Source organism: Thalassophryne amazonica, chromosome 6 (genome assembly GCF_902500255.1).
Source record: "Thalassophryne amazonica chromosome 6, fThaAma1.1, whole genome shotgun sequence".
NCBI lineage: Eukaryota > Metazoa > Chordata > Actinopteri > Batrachoidiformes > Batrachoididae > Thalassophryne > Thalassophryne amazonica.
Window position 1 is genome coordinate 103,114,148 of NC_047108.1, and position 22,816 is coordinate 103,136,963.

A 22,816-nucleotide genomic window follows, 5' to 3' on the forward strand; every position below is an offset into this window, starting at 1 on the left:
AACATTACAAAGTGGTTAAATGCTTTAGCATCCCAAGTTTATTTGGAATGTGTTGCAGGCCTTAAATGCATAAATAGATGTATTTAAGAAATAAAATGAAGTTGACCACACAAAACATGAAATATCTTGGGTTCATACTGTCTAGCATTAAATCAAAGTCAAAGTAAATACAACAATCACTAGGTTTTTAATTACTTTTCATTTTACATACTTTTCTCATGTTTCTGAGTTGGGGTTGTTTTTAAGATATAAAAATGGCTGTAATTCCTAAGTAGTCAGTGTGACATTGTTGTTAAACCCATTGAATAAAAGCTGCAAGTCCACATTACAAACACATCTGGATCATTTCAACTCACTGTGATATTGTACAGAAGAAAAAATATATATCACTGTCCAAAAATACATAAACCTGACTATATGTAAAATGATGCAAAGTCATACTAATGGTTAAGTGTACATGCTGTAAGGTATGTCAGTGAGGGATACAAATGTACAGCACAACATATACATTGGTTAACCATGATGTAATCACTTATGAGGACACCTAGTAGTTTCTTTTGACCATGTTCAAGTGAAAAGATAACACTTCTCCATAGAACAAAAGGGATTTATTCCACAATAGAAACTTGTAACATTTTCAGCTACCTTCTTTAGAATTCATGAGTGTCAACTTACATGCTGCCTTGGTTTTACGTCAGCAGTGCCTTTTCTGCAGCGTGCTACGTTCCTACTCTACAGTTGTAAACTGCCCATCAATGTAGCTTTGTGCACATCACACAAACAACTCAGCGGAGATCAAACCATTTAAATCAATCCAGACGAGAATTATTGCTCAGATAAATAAAACTATTCTACAAAACGGGAATAACAATAATAATATTAATATGCATTACTAAACACTGGATTCCAAATGGAAGGAAAATTAAAGGCTGTCTTTTTATTTTGGGAGAAGGGAAAGGGATATAAAACATGATTTGTGTCCCTGTAGTTCTGGTTTTACATGCAAGGAGGTTGCAAAAAAAGATAATATTAAGCCTTTATTGACGCTCTTTGCTGGGTGCATCATATCGTAAGACTCCTTTGTACCACTGTAATGGAATCCCATGCAGCACACACCACACTACATCCTGTTTTTTTCCTCTCTCCGTCTCTCATTTAGATAACCACAAACATTTCATAAGAAGAGAGAAATATATATAATATATATATGTAAAAATACAAAAAAATAACTAAACATTATAGTTTTGGACAACAATTTAAAGAAGAGATAGCACCATTGTTACAAAAGAGTTGGACAGGAGTGAGGGACATACAGGATCAGTGACACGCCCAGACTGGTGGGTTGCAACGGACTAATTAGATCTCTTCACATCCTTCAAAGGAAAATCTCTACTTTCTCACGTGTCCATCATTTACTGTACACCTGACACAAATGTAGTCTTCCTTCTCAGCCATCTCAGCTGTAACACCAACACAGACTTGGTGAAACCACTGATTGCAGCTGCCATCGCACTGGACCCAGTCCACCTGCAGACAAGACATGTGCTTTTGAAAACAGGTCATTTAACATTCAATAGTAACATCTGTAGTGCTTCCTTTGGATTTAACTTTATTTCTAAATGTAAACAAAGCTAAGAGATGTACAGACGGGTAAAGACGACATAACATCAATCATGCATAAACTCCAACTCCCTCTATCGCCTAATGTTAGCCAAGTAGCTTAAAGAGTGGGTTTAGTTATATTTTGAGAAAATATAAGCATAATGTGCACACTAAACATGCAGATGGGGAACAGATCAGGGGAGCTCCCTGCATGAGTAAATTGAATATTTTTGAAAATAAATTGTAAAAAAAAATAATTTTGTTAAAGACAATTTTAAAATCATGATTTCTTAAGTCATAATGACAAAATATCACTTTTCTGTTAATCACCTCACAGAAAAGGGGGATGAACTGTTTGGAGGAGAATCAGTCATCACCCCATCAATGTTTCTCACCTCATCTCCCTCTGGTAGAAGACACCTCTGTGCTGGACATACAGCCATCTCCTCATCGGAGTCATCAGACTGAGAGAAATCAGAGCGAGGAGACGATGTCAAGGTTGTCCTGTGCTGAAGGTTCTTTTTATTCATCTTCCGTCTTTTGTGAGAGTTCTTTTTATCCTTTCCTTTGCGATCAGGCTCAAGAGTTTCCCTCTCCAGACTCCGCTTGACTTTCTTTTCAGAGCCATTCGTAATATCATTACCAGAATCCTGAGAACAAAATCAGAGGAAATTACAGATACTGAGAAGCTTTTTAGAAGCAGCATCTAAAGCCGGTCTCCCATTGCAGATTTTTGTCCCCAATTTATGTGAAGATTCCAAAACTGAGGAAATCGGGCTTGATTTTTAAAAACAGGCAAAATTTGTCTTTCCTGCTATTATAATTTATTATTATCCTCCCATAACATGAGTCCTTGTGTGCATGCACAACACTACTCCACACAGTCTATGTGGTACACCTGCAGTTATTACCACTCCTCCATAAAGCATACCTGGAGCGTAACATACTTGTCATGGGATTTATGTTATGGATCTATGTTGCAGAGGAGGTCCCTATCACTGCATGCTGTACCACGTCCACTGTCAACTACATTTTCCACCTAGATATAATTTGCACCATATCAGAGCGATGACCAGAGTGGATGGCTGATGAAGCAGAACACCTCCCTCCGCTCCCCTGTGCACAGCCACAGCAGACTGCTGCAGTTCACAGCAGATTGAGCGATCATGAATACAGCATGCGTTGTAGTCATCATCGCTCCCAGCTCTTATCAATTTTCAACCCGCTCCAATGAAATTGCTGACCCCTCGCTTCCTAAACTGAAAACAATCTGCACTGTATTTTAAGTTTAGCTTGAACTGCAGCCTGGCATCAAAATACACTCAACAAAAATATAAACATAACATTTTTGGATGGCATACCTGTGCACTAATCATGGTGTCTAATCAGCATCTTGATATGGCACACCTGTGAGGTGGGATGGATTATCTCAGCAAAGGAGAAGTGCTCACTATCACAGATTTTGACTGGTTTGTGAACAATATTTGAGGGAAATGGTGATATTGTGTATGTGGAAAAAGTTTTAGATCTTTGAGTTCATCTCATACAAAATGGGAGCAAAACCAAAAGTGTTGCATTTATATTTTTGTTGAGTGTAACTGAGCAGCTGAATGCACATTCAAGCAAAAATGATTTATTTCAAAATACAGTAATGAAATATAAAAACAAAGCCATCTGCAAAATTAAAGATGCATGGCGTGAGCAGGTCCAGATGTGCAAAAGTGGTGGTAGATGCATTTCCAGCTTAATGCTCCAGTTTCTTCCAATATTCCACCTCTCCCAACCCCTTCACTATTCTCACATGCTGACTGTTGCTGAATATTACATCTGATTATTTGTGTTTTGTGTCTCACGATGCGCCCAGACATCACTTTAAAAAAAAAGAAAAAACAAGCAAACATGTTTAATGCTTTCCCAGTTGCTCCTTATGCCCTACAACACTACTTCTACCACAGATTATACCTATTTTCAGACATCAATTAGTTTTTTGGCACCAAAAACATATATAAATACACAATTGGGTGTCAAATATCAGCAATGACAGACAGGGTTTACTCCTTTCATCTAGTATTCCTGACATACCTGGGTCAGCACCAGATTGTTTCCCTGAGAGTTGAATTTCATGCTTTTGTTAAGATTGATGGACTGGTCTTGTGGTGGTGACATACATCTGCTCTTGTGCTGGATTGTGGCTCTGTCCATTAAGACATGGTAGAGATTCTGAACTTCAGGAAGTGACACCTGCAGCAGGAGCCCTTCAACCATCAGCTCCTCCAAATCCTTACTCAGTTCTGTCACAAGTACACAAAAAACAGCACAGAACATGTACAATTAACAAAGATATCTCTTGTAAAATTCATAGACTCCGACAATGAAAATATTTGCTAATTTCTGGAGTATTTCAGTGCTCCATATGATGACACAGACCCTGCAGAGGTATGCATCTCTGCTCAGTGTAAAAGACCGTCTGCGTGTGGGTCGTCCTATTCCACTCTGGAGTCAAATAAGGAGCCTATACAAAAAAATAAAGCAAATAATGAATTTGACCCTCCACTTTCAAACAATTGCTACTGCTTTTTAAATAAGTGGTGTAAGAACATTAATGACCTTGGCGTCGCTGTGAGTGTTGTGACTGCCTGGCGCCCAGCGGGTCAGCGTTGGGGGAGTTTGCAGACTGTCTTCCACCTCTGACAGGCTACAAGAGTATAAAATTTGCTGTGCCCTGTGCTGCCAGTTAACTGTCCTCTCAACCATGTAGTGCAGCATATCACCTTCTGGCAGCCGCACACCTATGAGTCGCAAGGATGCTAATAGAGAGAGTGCTTTGCTCAAGGGAGGTTTTTCTGATCGTTGGCACTGTGGACAGAGCCAGGGTTGTGTTGCACAGGGATCTGATGGGTCCTTGACACACACACTGTGGAACGCATCCCTGCAGAGTTCACACTGAAGCATTGCTCCCATGGGGGCCTTCTGGCAGGCGCACACCTTCAGATCCATGCAGTCTGCTGTGGGAAGGAGCTTAGACTCATTTGCTGCCCTGAGATTAGAGAAAGCCTCCATCTCCCTTACCCGCAGCTCTTCCAGAACTGACATCTGATTAATGAAACGTATGAATCTGATCAGAATGTTTCTCAGTAGTAACATGTACTAGCAAAGTGACTTTTGTGCACACTGTATCCAACAATATCACACTTACTGCAGAGGTAGAATCCTTGGTCTCTGAAAGTGCTTTTTCCACATCACTAAGAGTGTTGATCCTCTGAGTTTTCTTTTTATTTTTAGGTGATTCTTTCACTCTCTTGGCCTTCCTCTTTGGGGAACCTACATTTCCAACCTCATACCTTGGACAAAGAACCTGGGGGAGGGGGACCATCTGTATTAAGAGTTTCAGAAGCAAAACGGTGAAACCAACAGTTTAGAGATTTTACCTCTAGTAAAGAAAAGGGTGAGTCTTTATCAAGAAACAACAAAGTTGCAGACTCCTTCCACTCTTGAACTTCAACCACTGAAGACTCAAGCTTGTCTAAAGGCTCTAGATGTACTTGTATGGCTTGTCCTCGTAGCACCATGTCAGACAGACTGTCTACCACTGGTACATGACAACCAGCCTGAAAAACAGCGTTTTAATGCCACATTTGATTCACACAGTATGTAGTGACAAAGAAAACATGTTTCCTGCATTCATGTATTGTCCTAACCTGAAGCTCCTCAACTTCCTGAAGCCACTCTCTGGCTTTTCTGATGCTGTCTTTCAAGAGGACACAGGTTGGGAGGTGAGCAGGAATGACTGAGGCTTTCTCAGCAGCAGCAGTAAGAGTCTCTATGGAGTGTGGTGGTCTGGTGGGCAGTAAAACACAACTGCATCACTTGAGGTAATAAACTTTAATACAATAAGTCTGCAATCTCTGAAATCGTATACAGTAAAAGTCGCCTAAACCATCATTGTATCAACTGGATATTCACAGTTAACGGACAAAAGCAAAGGCCCAATGCTTTTGTATGGTTTTCCATGTAATAAACACCGTATACACCGGATTTTCGCTCACATCAGACAAAACATCCTGCGTCATTGTAATGTATTCCCATTAAACACTCCTTGCATGTGCTTGACAGAGCAGTCTGGACGTGCCCACTAACAGAGGTACGAAATGAAGTTCAGCACTGACACTCACTGATTTGAGGAAAGTGGGTACTGTATTTCCGCGATTAAAAGTCCAGGCGTTTATTTTTTCAAACCATGATCAAAGATAGGACCTAACAGAGGCAGGGTGTAATTCAAGGCCAGCGATTATTAACAAAATGCTGCTTGTTGCCCACACTCTAATATGGTGTTAAGTTTCACACATATCCAGGGCAGCTGTGGCTACACTAGTAGCTTACCACCACCTATGTGTGAATGTGCAAGTGAATGAATGATGCAACTTGTAAAGTGCTTGGGTGTCTTGAAAAACAGTCTCTAAATCCAAGTCATTATTATTATTGTTATTATTATATGCCTGGGTGTGACAAACCAAACTGCTTTAAGCCCCTTTCACACTGGGGCTGCTCACAGTTGATCCCGGTTGCGTTGTGCGCTGTTATGACAACGCTGTGTGGAAGCAACTCAATGTGGAGACGAAGCAGCTCTGCGCCACAACAGCGCGAGGGGTGCAAACAAAAATTAAATGTTTAATTTTTTTTGCGTCCTCTGCTCGATGCAGAATTAAGTGGTTTCAGCGCAAGTCAGAGCAACAGGATGGTACTCAGCGTGACTGGAAGCCACACCCTCACAAGACAACGTTACCCGACGCCAATTTATGATTCCTGCTATGTTCCATTGTTCCCGCAGTATAAATCACACAGGATTGCTTTTATACCCTGTACACAATGCAGTAAAAACTACACGGTAAAAAAACAGCACAGAAAAAAAAAAAAAACGTATTGCAGCTGCAGCAGCTCCTCCTCGCTTTTCTCTCACAAATAGTAAGTCCTTTCGGCTGCTCCCTTCTTTGCACTCGGGGTCGCCACAGCAAATCCACGGTGGATCTGCATGTTGAATTGGCACAGGTTTTACACTGGATGCCCTTCCTCACACAACTCCACATTACATGGAGAAACGTGGCAGGGGTGGGACCTGTTTCTTGATGAGATTAATTGAACTTCTATGAGTGCTGCCTCCTGAATTGCCCGGAATTAAAATGGCAACCACGCCTCCTTGCCAGGACACGGCTCAGTGCAAGTGCGGCCTCTAGTACTCATATACAGTATATAACCTCTTTTGTTTGTCCACAGGTGGCCTTTAGTTCTCTTACTCTCCACCAGGAGACAGCACTGCTTGGGCTTTGGACTGGAAGGAGTGGGCTTCATGCTGGCATTTACAACCCTAGACTCTGGCACTAGACTCTATAGAGTTGAAGACATCTGTTCTACTTCTACACTGATGATGGTCATCACACTTTCGAGTAAAATTTCATCATCAATTTTTTTTTCTTGGCCTTTGTAATATTTTTTAGACATAAACATATTTTCCTTAACATGGCCCATGCCAGAATTTCTCAGCCCATCTGCCCGAATTTGAGCATTTTGCCGAGCCCGGGGGGTTGCCCCCCCCACCTCCTGCGCCTATGATTGCCAGAGACAGGACATGTCAACATCAAGTATAACTCCAGACATCTCCACATTTACTCACGGACGGTTCGTTCACGCGCGCACATGTGAACAATAAAGGAAGAAAAAAAAAAAAACTGTCTGGCTGCAGGCAGTTAGTTCCTTGTTCTCCCCTCAAACTCTCTCATCACTGTGTTAAAAAAAAAAGACAAAAAAGGACATAAGTCTTGCTCACAGACTGATTGCCAGAGACAGGACATGTCAACATCAAGTAGAACTCCAGACATCTCCACATTTGCTCACGGAGGGTTCGTTCGCGTGCATCTTGCGGTCAAAGGAGGAAAGATAAACTATAACAGAACTCAGAGCGCAGACCTGCAGCTCAGCAGAAGAACAAATATAAAGTAGAAGATAAGTCAGAGTGCACAGTCTGTCTGCAGCCAAACTGTGCACTCTGACTTCTCTGTGCAGAGAACCTGCAGGCTGTGTCCTCACCTCCTCTCTGCCCCCTGCTGCGCGCACCTGACACAGAAATTCCTGCGTCGTCATGACGCCACAGGGAGCAACTGGGAGCAGCCCCGGTGTGAAAGGGGCTTTAGATCAGAGCCCTCTGCGTGGATGCGAACCTGCTAATAGACAGACACCGCAAAAAGCTGTGATTTGTCACTTTTCACTCCTTCCCCTCCCGTCATATTACCCAAGGCAATCAAATATGGCCATCGGGTATTGTGAAGGTCTAAAAGTCTTTAAAAAGCAGTTTGGACTGTCATGATGTAAATGCAGAAAATATCAGTGAAGGAAGGCAGAACTAAATCTGATGCTCACTTTTTGTTGATTTTTGAATATTGTTGTTTTTTGTACTAGCTGCAATAAAATGTGATGCAATCTGATGCAGTGATGTAACAATGCAGTTCCAATCAGTGTAATGCATCAACAGAACATTTAATTCATTACAACGATGTCCAGGCGTTTTTGTGAAGACAATATAGTTTTGTAAGTTAGTTGGTGGTTACCTTAGTGGTACGACTTGTTACTAACAACCTTTCACAATTTTCCATCTTGGATGATTTTGTACCTTATGATGTTATGGAGCAGCAAGTGCTTTCCTCACCTGGCTTTAAGGAGACTGCTGGCCTTGTCCTCCCAGTGCTCAGACACGGTGAGCAGTTCCTGAAGTCGCGCCATGGCTTTCTCCACAGATGCATGAGGGGCCAAGCCGACCCCTTGGTCAATCAGCCTCCTCATGGTCTCTAGAGTGAGCGTGGCAGGCTGGGCACTGGCGTGCTGCACTCCCTCCAGCCAGCGTGCCTGTTCTAACCTCATTCTCAGAAGAGACAACTCAGGGAGCTCCACGTCAAAGTCAAAACTCACATCTAACAGACTTTGTATCTCAGCGACACTGGGAAGGTCGTCTGCTAGGACCTTCTCACTGTGCTGCTGGAAGTCATCAATTCGATTCAGCAGTTCCTTAAGACAGATATAATTCAGTGTACAGATACTTAAAGTTAATACAGCTGAACACTAAATTTTTAGTGAAATTACTTATACCTCATACCATTTATGATTAGGTTTGGGTATCGAAAATCAGTTCTTTTCAAGAATCATTAAGAAATAATTCAATCCACCAACATCAATAGCCATTTTGCCTAACGATTCCCTTATCAGTCCTTCAGTTCACATTACGCTGGAGTGGCCGTTGTTTTTGAGGGTGTTTATTGGGAAAATGATCATTTCTCTACATTGATTGCAGACCCGCTGCTTCGGGTCTGCAATCAATGGGTCTGCTTCTGCAGTGGCTCTGTTTGAAGCAACAAAGCAGCATTCCAACTAGAGGGTGACACGGGAGTAGATTTTCACTCCTGTCCCATCCCGCTCCCACATAAAAATTCCTGTCCCATCCCAATCCCGGGCCAGAGTAAAAAAAAATTCCTATCCTGTCCCACTCCTGGTAAAATGACTCCCACTCCCATCCTGCTCCCATTCAGAATGACTCCCGCTCCTGTAATGCTCCTGTTTTGTTTCCTTCTTTTAGTTTTAAGCAATACACTGAATTTGATTTGCTCTTCTCCCAATTCTTTTTTTAATTACTCTGTGTTCTTCAGAAATACAAACAATGTGGTACTTTATGCTGCATTTACACATAACGACGACAAGTCACGAATGCCACGAAGTACATATTCTTGGCCGCTGATCACGAATGTGATTATTCGGGGAAGAGGCATCAGGTGTCCTCAGGAACTGCTGCAACCTGTTACCACACATTACGATTAATGGCACATGTTGCTGGAGAATTATCAGGAACCATTACGCATGGTCAAGAATAGTGTTCCGCATTGTTGTGTGCTATTGCACGTAACAGCGTATCGTTAAGTTCTGTCACGTTGTGAACGAGGTGAATTGTCTCCACACACACACCCATATTCATCCAACCGAATTCAGATCGCTTCAGTTTTTCAGAAGAACTTTGTGACTGCATGTGTAGTTGGGCTCTGTGCCATGGAGTGGCGCAGAGAGGAGGAGGAGGAGACGGACAGAGCCAGATGTGTGGCTTCATGCGGCTCTCGTCTTGTGCATTTTCCCAAACATCAGGCACATGCAGCAGGTGGAACACCTGCAGGAGCGCGCTGAAGAGCACTGAAATGAGACTTTTAGCAGACTTGGTGTCAGCAATCAAACTGAATGCGGTGCAGCACGGTTTAATTGTGCGCACGCTTCTTCCTCCGCCGGACTGGAGGAGGTGCAGAGATGTCTGGCTGCACCTGAGTCTCCTGTCGCTCCTCTGGTTCAGACTTGTTCTCCTGCTCATCGTTACAACAGCAGGTGGAACACCTGCAGGAGCATCCTGAGGAGCTTCAGCAGGAACTGTGGAACGACACTTGGAGCCGAGTTTAATTGTGCGCACGCGACAGAAAACTGATTCGTCGTGGCGCTCAGTGAAATGTGACGCCGCGTTACAAGTTGTGTCAAAACTTGACAGTTTCTGTGTCACTTCGTAATAACGCGGCACAGTTTGGGCTCCAAGAACCATCACAGGAACCACTACGAACGTTGTCACGTTCTACAACCCCTGGCAATAATTATGGACTCACCGGCCTCGGAGGATGTTCATTCAGTTGTTTAATTTTGTAGAAAAAAAGCAGATCACAGACATGACACAAAACTAAAGTCATTTCAAATGGCAACTTTCTGGCTTTAAGAAACACTATAAGAAATCAGGAAAAATAATTGTGGCAGTCAGTAACGGTTACTTTTGTAGACCAAGCAGAGGGAAAAAAATATGGACTCACTCAATTCTGAGGAATAAATTATGGAATCACCCTGTAAATTTTCATCCCCCAAACTAACACCTGCATCAAATCAGATCTGCTCGTTAGTCTGCATCTAAAAAGGAGTGATTACACCTTGGAGAGCTGTTGCATCAAGTGGACTGACATGAATCATGGCTCCAACACGAGTGATGTCATTTGAAACAAAGAAGAGGATTATCAAACTCTTAAAAGAGGATAAATCATCATGCAATGTTGCAAAAGATGTTGGTTGTTCACAGTCAGCTGTGTCTAAACTCTGGACCAAATACAAACAACATGGGAAGGTTGTTAAAGGCAAACATACTGGTAGACCAAGGAAGACATTAAAGCGTCAAGACAGAAAACTTAAAGCAATATGTCTCAAAAATCGAAAATGCACAACAAAACAAATGAGGAATGAATGGGAGGAAACTGGAGTCAACGTCTGTGACCGAACTGTAAGAAACCGCCTAAAGGAAATGGGATTTACATACAGAAAAGCTAAACGAAAGCCATCATTAACACCTAAACAGAAAACAACAATGTTACAATGGGCTAAGGAAAAGCAATCGTGGACTGTGGATGACTGGATGAAAGTCATATTCAGTGATGAATCTCGAATCTGCATTGGGCAAGGTGATGATGCTGGAACTTTTGTTTGGTGCCGTTCCAATGAGATTTATAAAGTTGACTGCCTGAAGAGAACATGTAAATTTCCACAGTCATTGATGATATGGGGTTGCATGTCAGGTAAAGGCCCTGGGGAGATGGCTGTCATTACATCATCAATAAATGCACAAGTTTACGCTGATATTTTTGGACACTTTTCTTATCCCATCAATTGAAAGCATGCTTGGGGATGATGAAGTTATTTTTCAAGATGATAATTCATCTTGCCATAGAGCAGAAACTGTGAAAACATTCCTTGCAAAAAGACACATAGGGTCAATGCCATGGCCTGCAAATAGTCCGGATCTTAATCCAATTGTGGAAGTTGAAGAAAATGGTCCATGACAAGGCTCCAACCTTGTCACTCATTAAGTCCATGCCTCAGAGACTGCAAGCTGTTATAAAAGCCAGAGGTGGTGCAACAAAATACTAGTGATGTGTTGGAGAGTTCTTTTGTGTTTCATGATTCCATAATTTTTTCCTCAGAATTGATTGATTCCATATTTTTTTCCCTCTGCTTGGTCTAAAAAAGTAACCGTTACTGACTGCCACAATTTTTTTTTTCCTGATTTCTTATAGTGTTTCTTAAAGCCAGAAAGTTGCCATCTGAAAAGACTTTAGTTTTGTGTCATGTCTGTGATCTGCTTTTTTTCTACAAAATTAAACAACTGAATGAACATCCTCCGAGGCTGGTGATTCCATAATTTTGCCAGGGGTTGTATTAAGGATCAATACTCATCAAGACGGATCAATACGCTCAGTTGCGACCTCCACGACGTGAGACGAAATGAAGGTGGTGTGTGACATTTGTGGAAGATTTTTTGACAGGCAAAAACGTGCTCCACGAATATCAAGAATATCACGCACCAACACGCACTATTAAGAAACCTATTCAGATGCGTTAAGTCACATTAAGAATGTCAGGAATGTGTCACGAATGACAGAAAAATGACATTCGTAACGCGTCTTGTTTATGTGTAAACGTACCCTTACGGTAAATCTGTGTCAGGTAGGCAGTTCTCAAAAACTAAATGTCCATGCTGGTAGGAGACAAGTGAGGGAAGCCACCAAGACACAACTCTGGAAGAACCTTTGGCTTCTCTGGGTGTGAGTGGAGAAACTAGGACTAGTGCAAGATTTTTATTTTTATCCTCATTTTACATACAGTTCCAACTTTTTCTGATTTGTGGTTGTTTCTGTTACATTTCTGAAATTACAGAACTGCTATAAAGAAAAGTGTTAACATTTTATTGTTTTTTCCAAACTTTGTAGAACAAAACACTAAACTCTTATAAAGGAAAAAAAAAATACACAAATGTGCAGGAAAAACGGAACAATGCAGACTGATTGGATTCTCATGATTTTTGAAAATACAAGAGGTAGCTTACTTTGAAATAAATGAAACGCAGAGCTGCAGCCTAATAACTTTGAAAAATAATATACATCAGCAGCTTGTATTTTTATTCTGACTAGAGTTCATTTCCTCTTTTTTTTCTCATCCTCAGTCACGTTTTGTACTTGAACATAAAACAACATTAAGCTCAAGCTAAAATAAATATCTTTGGAAAATAACAGCCTCTTATAGTTCAGAGTTCTCAGCTGTTTTATGGGATTTCTGCTTCTGAACATCACTACAGAGTTTCTCCACATCAGGTTTTTTTAAACACAAGTGTGTGTGATTTTTATAATGTTCATTCCTATATTCTCATTTTTTAAGCAATTTTGACCTTTTATTTCATCTCATAATTTCAGTATGACTGTCACCGACACATGCACACACGGCGTGAACAGGACGTACCTTCAGAACAGTCCTGGGTATAATAAAGGCAGCACCACAGTTTTGTTTTCTTTTAATGTGTTTCTTCATTCTGTGCTCACCGCGTGCTCTCTCACTCTGCACTGACTGAAGCGGTTCATACCCCTCCCCCCGCCCCTCTCCTCTCCATCCTCACAGCGAGCCGACTCACTCACACTCTCACACACTCTCACACACACACACACACACACACACACACACACACACACACACACACACACACACCACCACACACACACACACACACACACACACACACACACACACACACGGCTGGAGGTATTGATAAGGGAATCGATAATGAATCGGACTGACAAGCGGAATCGATAGATAAAATCTTATCAATACCCATCCCTATTTATGATAAAGAATAAGGCAATGTTAAATACATTTCTCTGAAATATGTTTTATATCTTACCTTCAACAAGGGGGCTTGAGGCAGGCTGCAGGAAAGGTTATATAGTTGCCTCACAAATGATCGTAGCTCGTCAACAGTCAATTGGCTCCGAGATTTCCCACTACCACAACGATATCTAGGCAGATCATGAGACAAATGAAAGAAACCAACCACATTAATGCAGTAATACCATGTTTTGACATGATAATGAAGTAAACACCTGAGTAAATAGCTAATCTATACATCCAACTTATTAGAATATATGGACGCCACCTGGTCTTCCGCTTTCCATTCAATAGCTGCTGGGCCACAGAGCAGCACTTTTCTGCATCCTGTGTGACCAGACGGAGCCGACGCAGCAGGTCATTTTCAGGGAACCTCTTATCCTCTGATTCGGCAAGAAGACTGCGAAAGACGGGCAGGCCTGAAAAGAAAATAGTCACGCAATCACAAGATGTTTACGGTGTCTTTTTGTCATGCAGCTGCACACATAAAATACATACCTTAGCTAACCCCACCAATTAGTGAGCTTCCAACAGACTGACAACTACATGTGCCAGTCTTCATTTTCACTCATGATGTTTTTGATGTTGTCAATGTTATGATTTCTGTCACTCTTTCTGCTTACCTTTTTTCTTTTCCAGTTTGGCCTCAAGAGTCTCTGTCACACGAGAGGCCCATTTATCGTACAGTTCAGCTCGCTGCTTTACAGCATTCATCATGGGGAACAGGTTGTCCAGTGTGTATCTGTAGCTGCATGATGAAATGAAATGCTAAATTTGTGTGCAAACAGTGATAAGTGGATACACAAAACTAGTTCATAGGTATGTTTACAGACACAAGCCACCTAAATGCGGATATAAATGTTGTAACTTCTTCTGAATCAACGTACTTCAGTGTATAGCTGGAGACAGGACAGGAACAGAGATTGCTGATGTGGTGCAGACAGACAAGGACTCCTGGGCTACAGGGACAGGTGATAGCAGACAAGTAGCAAGTAGTCCTGCACTTGGCACACTGTCGCTCATCATCCTGGAGATGATCATATTTTGCCTCTTTGCAATGTAGCACCCCCTGAAGATGTGAGACAAGATCAGTGTTAAAGATTTGAGCTCTTCTTTAAAATGTAATTTCAACACAGTTACACATAACAAAATCCATTAAACGCTGCATCAACCTTACATAGTGGCCAGTGGTGTCAAAAGTACACACATTTATTACTTAAGTAGAAGTATAGATACTGCAGTTTAAAAACACTCTGGTAAAAGTTGAAGTATCAACTTAACCTCTTTACTCAAGTAAAAGTGAAAAAGTATGTACTCCAAAACCTACTTAAAGTATAAAAGTATAAAGTAACCTTTAAAAAAAAAAATGTAGATGCCACTATATGAATTGAAAGCTTAATTTAAAAACTGATTCGTTCCACATGTGGCCCAAGATCCAAAACCCAAAATTACCCCCCAACACCAGCTTCACGAAAATGTTTCAATTCTAGAAGCTCTGAAATGCAAACTGGGACTATTCCAGACAAACTGCAGTGAGTGCAGCATCCATTTAGTGAAGGAAAAAAACAAAAACAAACAAAAAACACAACTTTCCTTATTCAAATTCATTCCAGTAGTATTCTGCTCTTACTAGGATGCAGCAGTTTTCTAGTTTGGCAGATAGTTCAGGAGGAAATCACTGAAGAAATTAACAAATTGAAAATATGGTTTGACCGAAACAAACTGTCATTAAATAAGACAGGGATGAAGTGGAGGTGTAAGAGTCACTAGGTGTTCACAAGAAACACTTAATTATTTATGTATGTACGCGTATGCACGAGGTCTATTAGGTAATAAACCGACCCTTTTATTTATTTTTTTTTAACTATATGGATTTGAATGACATGAGATTACACCAATCATGCTTGATCCATCGTGCGCATGCGTGAGTTTTTTCACGCGTGTAGGTGACGTCATTTCCCTGTGGGCAGGCCTTGAGTGAGATGTGGTCCCGCCCTCTCGGCTGAATTCCTTTGTTTTACACGCTGCTCGAGACGGCGCAAGTTGCTTTATCAAAATTTTTTCTGGACCTGTGAGGAATATCCGAGTGGACACGATTCGAGAAATTAAGATGGTTTTCGGTGAAAAGTGAGAGATTATGGGGTGTTTCTGTCGCTGTAAGGACTTCCCACGGACCGGGACGTCGTGCAGCGCTTCCAGGCGCCGTCGTCGGCCTGTTTCGACCTGAAAACATCCTAATTTAAGGCTTAATTCACCCAGGACGTCGTGAGAGAACAGAGAAGATTCAGAAGAGGCCGGCATGAGGACTTTATGCGGACATTCCACTGTTTAAGGACATTTTGTAATGAAAGACGTGCGCGCAAATTCGCAACAGATTCGCAGAGTCGTCACGGAAACGACTCGGCGAATCTGTGTGCGCCGCGACAGGAAAAACACCTCCGTGTTGAAAACCATTTGTAAAATTCAGGCGGCTTTTGATGGTTTTCAACAAGTGAGTAACTGAGAAACTGTTTAACAGCTTGGGCATGTTCCAACGTGCCTGTTAAGGTTTCCAACGGAGGTGTTTTTCCTGTCGCGACCCCCCGCGGTCGGGTCCGGCCCGACATGAGACTCTGCCCGCACGTTCTTTCATTACAAAATGTCCGTTAACAATGGAATGTCCGAATAAACTCCTCATGCCGACTTTTTCTGAAAGTTCTCTGTTCTCTGACGACTTACTGGGTCAACAGAGCCTGAAATTTCAAGTTTTCAACTTGAAACAGCGAGATGCTGCCGCCTCGAAGCGCAGATCGCCGTCGGGCGCCGTGGGCCGTCCTTACGGCGACACTACCAGACCAAAATCTTTCATCAGCCGTTAAATTTTTTACCGAAAACCAGCTGAATTTATCGAATGGTGTCCACTCAGTTGTGCCTTGAAAAAATTTTGATCAAACAAAGCAGCAGTCTCTGAGCCATTCCTAAACAATGAAAAAACGACGAGCGGGTGGGCCACTCCTCACTCAAAGACTGCCCACAGGCGAATGACGTAACCGACAGGCGTGAAAAAACTCTCGCATGCCCACAAGGGTTCAAGCATGTCTGATGTAATCACACGTGATTCAAATCCATATGGTTTTTGAAAAAAATAATAAGGTCGGATACTTTTCTAATAGACCTCGTATTTATTTATGTTCATTGTTAGTTGCTTTTATATTTTCTGTTGTGTTTCTATTCAGGTTCTTTTTGCCTCTTTCTCTAAAATTGTATATAATAATCATTAGATTATTAATATATAAACAAAAATAAATTTAAGAAATATTACAATTTGAAAACAAATGCACCCGAACGTGATGAGAGCTGCAATTGCTTAATGCTAAGTTTTAACACTGAAAATGTCATAGACATGCTAACGCGTTAGCGTCGCTCCCGTTTTTAAGTTATAAAATACATCTATCAACTATTTCAGAAGACCATAAAAGGTCAGTTTAACATAGAAAAGGTAAATAATACTCACAGAAGTATGCTCTTTAGGGTTTTAGCGGGGGAAAATTAAGCGAAAGAAAGAATAAAGAAAGAAGCAATAGATCGAAGCATTGCTTCAATCTGCGAACCACTGCTTCGATTGGTTCACGGTTCAAAGCCGTGCTGCAGAAAAGTTGATTACAGGCGCACATGACGTGAAATATAGATATATATATATATATATATATATATATATATATATATATATATATATATATAAACATTAAACTGAAGCCAAGAGTAACGAGGCTGTTTGTTTTAAAAATGTAAGGAATAGAAAGTACAGATACTTGTGTGAAAATGTAATAAGTAGAAGTCAGAAGTAGGCAGAAAAATAAGTAATGTAGTAAAGTATAGATACCTAAAAAGTGTACTTAAGTACAGTTGACACCTTTGATAGTGGCACACTAATACCGGATTTTATGCACATTTAAATTTATTTTTGACAGGAAATTCATTAACTACACAGTGTTAGACCTCTTTGGAACCTAGCAGTACTAGACATATACACCCATAGATTAAAGATCCAAGATGGACTGCTTTTCAGTTCAATTAAGGACTCTGTTGTTGTTATCATTACAGTGTTCCCTCGCTATATCGCGGTTCACCTTTCGGGGTCTCGCCAGTTTTTTTTTTAGTGCAATTTTGCATGCTGCTTCTTTTTTTTTAACTGTCTGCTGTGCTTAGTTGCAGCCAAAATCTGGCAACAGGTCCAGAGACTACACTCGCTGTTTTGATGCAGAGCGCTCCAGCAGGGAAGACAAAGCACGCGTATTGTGTTCTGCGTGTGTCTGTTTATAAGAATCTTCTCGATCACAAGAAAAAAAGAGCGCCAACAAGTACCCATATCACTCGGAAAAAGGCACCTGCCCCGAGGTCGAAAAACACGCTGCGGAGCGGCGCCACGACGAAGAGGCGCGATCAGAGGAACTGTGACATACTGGTCAGTTACTATTAATAATTTCTTATGTGTCCAACCTCGTAGGTTGATTGTTACAATTAAATTTGTTAGTTCTAAAAGCCATCATAATTATTTATAGGAAAACGTTCTATTTTTATTTCTCAAACAAATGTTTGGGTCCTGAAAACAGGTTTTGATCTTGGTTTCATTCTATAATACTGGACTTATTTTTGTACTAAGGTTTGAACTTTGAGAGTGTTTACACAGGAGAAAAAAGTGAGAAAATGTGTGTAGTGAGGGGTTTTACAGCCTTAAAACATCTATAATAATTGTAAAAAAAAAATAACACTGGCTACTTCGCGGAATTCACCTATCACGGGCTATTTTTAGAACGTAACTCCCGCGATAAACGAGGGAACACTGTATTGTGTTTTTCATTTCTTCTGTTTATTAAGAAAGTCTTATAAAATCTATAAAAACCTTGTAACTGCCTCATCCCTCTGAGTCTGGTCTGCTAGAGGTTTCTTCCTCATTATCACCAGAGGGAGTTTTTCTTTACCACTGTCTCCTGTGTGCTTGTTCCGGGGACAACCTTACTTGTGTGGTGGGCCTTAGGCAGAATTGGTGTGATTTGGCGCTATACAAATAAAATAAATTGGATTGAAATTGCAAAGGTAAATTCTATAACAAGAACTACTGCACCATTTTCTGGACTTTTTCCCTCAGTTCCTGCTCTTCTTGGATCATGATGACCAAGTCCTTGTGGATAGCTGATGCTAGGACCACATCGAGCATGTCTGCTTTCGATGCCATGTTGCACACCATCTCATCGTGGGAGAACACATTGTACCGGTGGAGCATACGATAGTGGTCAACACACTGCCTGCCAAGAGGTATCTAGTATTGTAGAGGAGGAGGGATGTGAACGAGAGAGAGAGAGAGAGAGAGATAAGGACAGTTCATGGCAATAAAGACTGACAAAGTGACTTAACTGGCTACAATATTAGGTTATGCTAAAAGCTGTCAGTGCTTACTTCATTCAAAAAGAAACAGATTGTCCACTGTGGAAAAAATAGAGCTGCTCATGTTGCCATTTGCAGTAACAATTAATGGACTACATCAATGTCCTTTATTTAACCAGGTAAAAAAAAAAAAAAAAAAACTCATTGAGATTTAAAACCTCTTTTTCCCAAGAGTCACCTGGCCAAAAGGGCAGCACAAACCAAATTACAGCAAACACATAAAACATGATGGACCACCCAACAATGTAGTTGGGCCATTTGGTTTTCTGAATACCTTCCTGATTATATGTGTTAATAATACTTGCATCTTACCTTCAACATCAACTTAATTCAACTAGTCCCTCATTAGCCTGCTAATGTTATCCTAAGTGTTAGTTTTTGCTTACACCCATAACTCCACTTTAAGCCTTGTTTCAATCATTCAGCCCCCCTTTCTTCATTCTAAAAAAGAGAGTGTCTAGATCCACTCACATTTATTGATTTGAAGCTACAATGACACCATTGAATATGAATATCAGAGACCAACTGACTGAAAGCTCCTGTTTCATTACCGTTTCCAAGTTGTCACACAAGCAGGGTGATGGCAAAAATAATTGAACTTTGATCAAGAATTGACCTTTGATCAAGTAGGACTCCATCACCAAGTATCATATACCTTAAGACAAAACAACTCGATGCTTACAGCTTTTCTGAAAGCTTCTGCTGTACAGTAACTGTACCACCATCTTCATAATGCCTTCTGAATTTTCTAATCGAAAAGACATTTCATCAGTTTTGCACTGGACTCCTATGCAGACTGTTGGCAAGTCTACCTTGGGAAATGTGTGCCTGCTGTGGATGTACAGACATGGCCAGAAAGTAAACAAAAGGCTCAGAATCCAGGGGGGTTACTTGCTGTGTCACTGGATGCTTTAATAACCATCTCAGGGATAAACATGTGAACGTCTATGTTTTTCCTAAGGGCCCCATCACACTCAGCAAGAATGAGCAGTAATCAAGCAGAATCAGGCACGAATGGGTAAAAAAAAAAAGCCACAATCGTGAGGGACAGATATTCTGACAGCTGTGTAACAATGCTGTTCAGCTATCTAGAATGTGGGCAGATCCCACCTTGACTGATTTGTGCACATTCTGTGCATCAGCTTTCGAACGCAGTCCAAATGTAGTTGGAACACAGTATGAATATCTAGGATGCTGTTAGACTGCAGTAAGAATATTACGAATGCCGTACAACGGCGCCCTTCCCCTCTCCAGATATAGCTCTATGAACTGATCACACTGTGGTCCACATGTGTGTGTTGTGCCCGTCAGTCAATGCAGCACATAACGGACTGTGTGAATAGTGCGATCAGATGTCACGTGGCATGGTCATCATAACATGAATACCTTGTACCTCTGTAGGAGGAATGATGGGACAACTGTGGAACCCTGGGGAAAAAGCATTTTATGAACATTTGATATATAACCTCTAAATATGTGCAATTTACCCCAATCCCTCACAAGTTATTAACTTATACAGTGAGAAAAATAAGTATTTGAACACCCTGCGGTTTTGCAAGTTCTCCCACTTAGAAATCATGGAGGGGTCTGAAATTTTCATCTTAGGTGCATGTCCACTGTGAGAGACATAATCTAAAAAAAAAATATATCCGGAAATCACAATGTATAGTAAAAGTAAGTCCCTTCGGCTGCTCCCTTGTTTTTGCACTCGGGGTCACCACAGCAAATCCAAGGTGGATCTGCATGTTGAATTGGCACAGGTTTTACGCCGGATGCCCTTCCTGACGCAACTCCACATTACATGGAGAAATGTGGCAGGGGTGGGATTTGAACCCAGAACCTTCTGCACTGAAACCAAGCGCATTAACCACTTGGCCACCACCCCTGCGGAAATCACAATGTATGATTTTTTTAAATAATTTATTTGTATGTTACTGCTGCAAATAAGTATTTGAACACCTGTGAAAATCAATGTTATTATTTGGTACAGTAGCCTTTGTTTGCAATTACAGAGGTCAAACGTTTCCTGTAGTTTTTCACCAGGTTTGCACACACTGCAGCAGGGATTTTGGTCTATTCCTCCATACAGATCTTCTCTAGATCTTTCAGGTTTGGAGTTTCAGCTCCCTCCAAAGATTTTCTATTGAGTTCAGGTCTGGAGACTGGCCAGGCCACTCCAGGACCTTGAAATGCTTCTTACGGAGCCCCTCCTTAGTTGCCCTGGCTGTGTGTTTGGGGTCACTGTCATGCTGGAAGACCCAGCCATGACCCATCTTCAATGCTCTTACTGAGGGGAGGAGGTTGTTTGCCAAAATCTCGCAATACATGACCCCATCCATCCTCCCTTCAATACGGTGCAGTCGTCCTGTCCCCTTTGCATTAGAGCACCCCCAGAGTATGATGTTTCCACCCCCATGCTTCATGGTTGGGATGGTTTTCTTGGGGTTGTTCTCATCCTCTGAACATGGTAAGTGGAGTTGATTCCAAAAAGCTCTATTCTGGTCTCATCTGACCACATGACCTTCTCCTATGCCTCCTCTGGATCATCCAGATGGTCACTGGTGAACTTCAAACGGGCCTGGACATGTGCTGGCTTGAGTAGGGGGACCTTGCTGCCCTGCAGGATTTTAAACCATGACAGCATCATGTGTTACTAATGTAATGTTTGTGACTGTGGTCGCAGCTCTCTTCAGGTCACTGACCAGGTCCTCCTGTGTAGTCCTAAGCTTTCTCAGAATCATCCTTACCTCACAAAGTGAGATCTTGCATGGAATCCCAGACTGAGGGAGACTGACAGTCAGCTTGTGTTTCTTCCACTTTCTAATAAATAATCATAACAGTTGTTGTCTTCTACCAAGCTGCTTGTCTGTTGTCCTGTAGTCCATCCCAGCCTTGTGCAGGTCGACAGTTTTGTCCCTGGTGTCCTTAGACAGCTCTTTAGTCTTGGCTATGGTGGACAGGTTGGAGTGTGATTGATTGAATGTGTGAAAAGGTGTCTTTTATACAGGTAACAAGTTCAAACAGGTGCAATTAATACAGGTAAAGAGTGCAGAATAAGAGGGCCTCTTAAAGAAAAATTAACAGGTCTGTGTGAGCCAGAATTCTTGCTGGTTGGTAGGTGTTCAAATACTTATTTGCAGCAGTAGCATACAAATAAATTATTTAAAAAATCTCTCTCACAGTGGACATGCACCTAAGATGAAAATTTCAGACCCCTCCATGATTTCTAAGTGGGAGAACTTGCAAAACCGCAGGGTGTTCAAATTTTTCCTCACTGTAAAAGCAAGTTAGTTAGAACTTACCTCTATCAGATCCTTTTCTGCCTTTTAAACTTGCTATTCTGCACTTTAACCATCTTTTTAGTTACAGCTGCTGAATAAGCAAAGTGTGCAACGCATCTGCATATGCGTGGGTCAAACAGGGGCAAAAATCCCAACTACCAAACTCACACCACTCCCATTGAATTTCATATACAGTAGCATTATCGGACTGTAAAAGTTAAGGTTTTTACAGGGATTGTTTCAAAGGCTTTAAGCCTTAAGCGACGCATACAATAATGACAGGTGCGCATTGTGCTGTTTTCAAATGCTCGAACGGAATTTATAGGCTTGAAAGTTGGCTGAGAACACACGATTGCAAAGCTCCGCCGAGTCCACACAGACGGAAAGAAGAAGAAATGTGGCTGTAAACCTCCGTTCATTCTACACACTTTCCCCACAGAAAAGAAAGATCCAGACAGATGTAAAAGACGGACTAAAATTGTAAGTTTCTTGCACACATTATTTTGTCAATATCCTGAAACTGTGCCACCGTTTTCGTGCATCGGCTTATGACTGTAATGCCGCGGCATGAACGATGTGGCACGTAATATTGTAAAATTGACATGTTCTATAAACAAACTGCATGCATGCACACATCATTGTATGTCTGTCAACTTATCAAAACAAACGTGACACTAAAGAGGTTATATGTGAGACTCACTGTCATTGTCGTCATTATGAAGCCGGCGGAGTAGAGATTTCTCATCCCT

At 41.4% G+C, this 22,816-nt stretch overlaps 1 protein-coding gene across 4 annotated transcripts in view; it reads right to left on the reverse strand.

Annotated features, from left to right (window-relative positions):
* Positions 1-231: 231 nt before the first annotated feature.
* The window catches only part of kdm5bb (lysine (K)-specific demethylase 5Bb), a 60,954-nt gene continuing 38,369 nt past the window's right edge, over positions 232-22,816 (reverse strand). For 3 of the 4 annotated variants that reach the window (XM_034173035.1, XM_034173033.1, XM_034173031.1), the window contains 15 exons: positions 19,258-19,347; positions 18,467-18,661; positions 14,250-14,431; positions 13,986-14,110; positions 13,631-13,781; positions 13,379-13,493; positions 8,300-8,655; positions 5,301-5,439; positions 5,031-5,210; positions 4,799-4,957; positions 4,210-4,695; positions 4,030-4,114; positions 3,685-3,893; positions 1,998-2,252; positions 232-1,527 (listed from right to left, as the gene is read on the reverse strand). In XM_034173035.1, coding sequence (XP_034028926.1) covers positions 1,390-1,527; positions 1,998-2,252; positions 3,685-3,893; positions 4,030-4,114; positions 4,210-4,695; positions 4,799-4,957; positions 5,031-5,210; positions 5,301-5,439; positions 8,300-8,655; positions 13,379-13,493; positions 13,631-13,781; positions 13,986-14,110; positions 14,250-14,431; positions 18,467-18,661; positions 19,258-19,347 — 2,865 coding nt within the window. In that variant the 3' untranslated portion in view covers positions 232-1,389. The remainder of the gene's footprint in view (positions 1,528-1,997; positions 2,253-3,684; positions 3,894-4,029; positions 4,115-4,209; positions 4,696-4,798; positions 4,958-5,030; positions 5,211-5,300; positions 5,440-8,299; positions 8,656-13,378; positions 13,494-13,630; positions 13,782-13,985; positions 14,111-14,249; positions 14,432-18,466; positions 18,662-19,257; positions 19,348-22,816) is intronic. The other variant, XM_034173034.1, reaches the window with a different exon arrangement.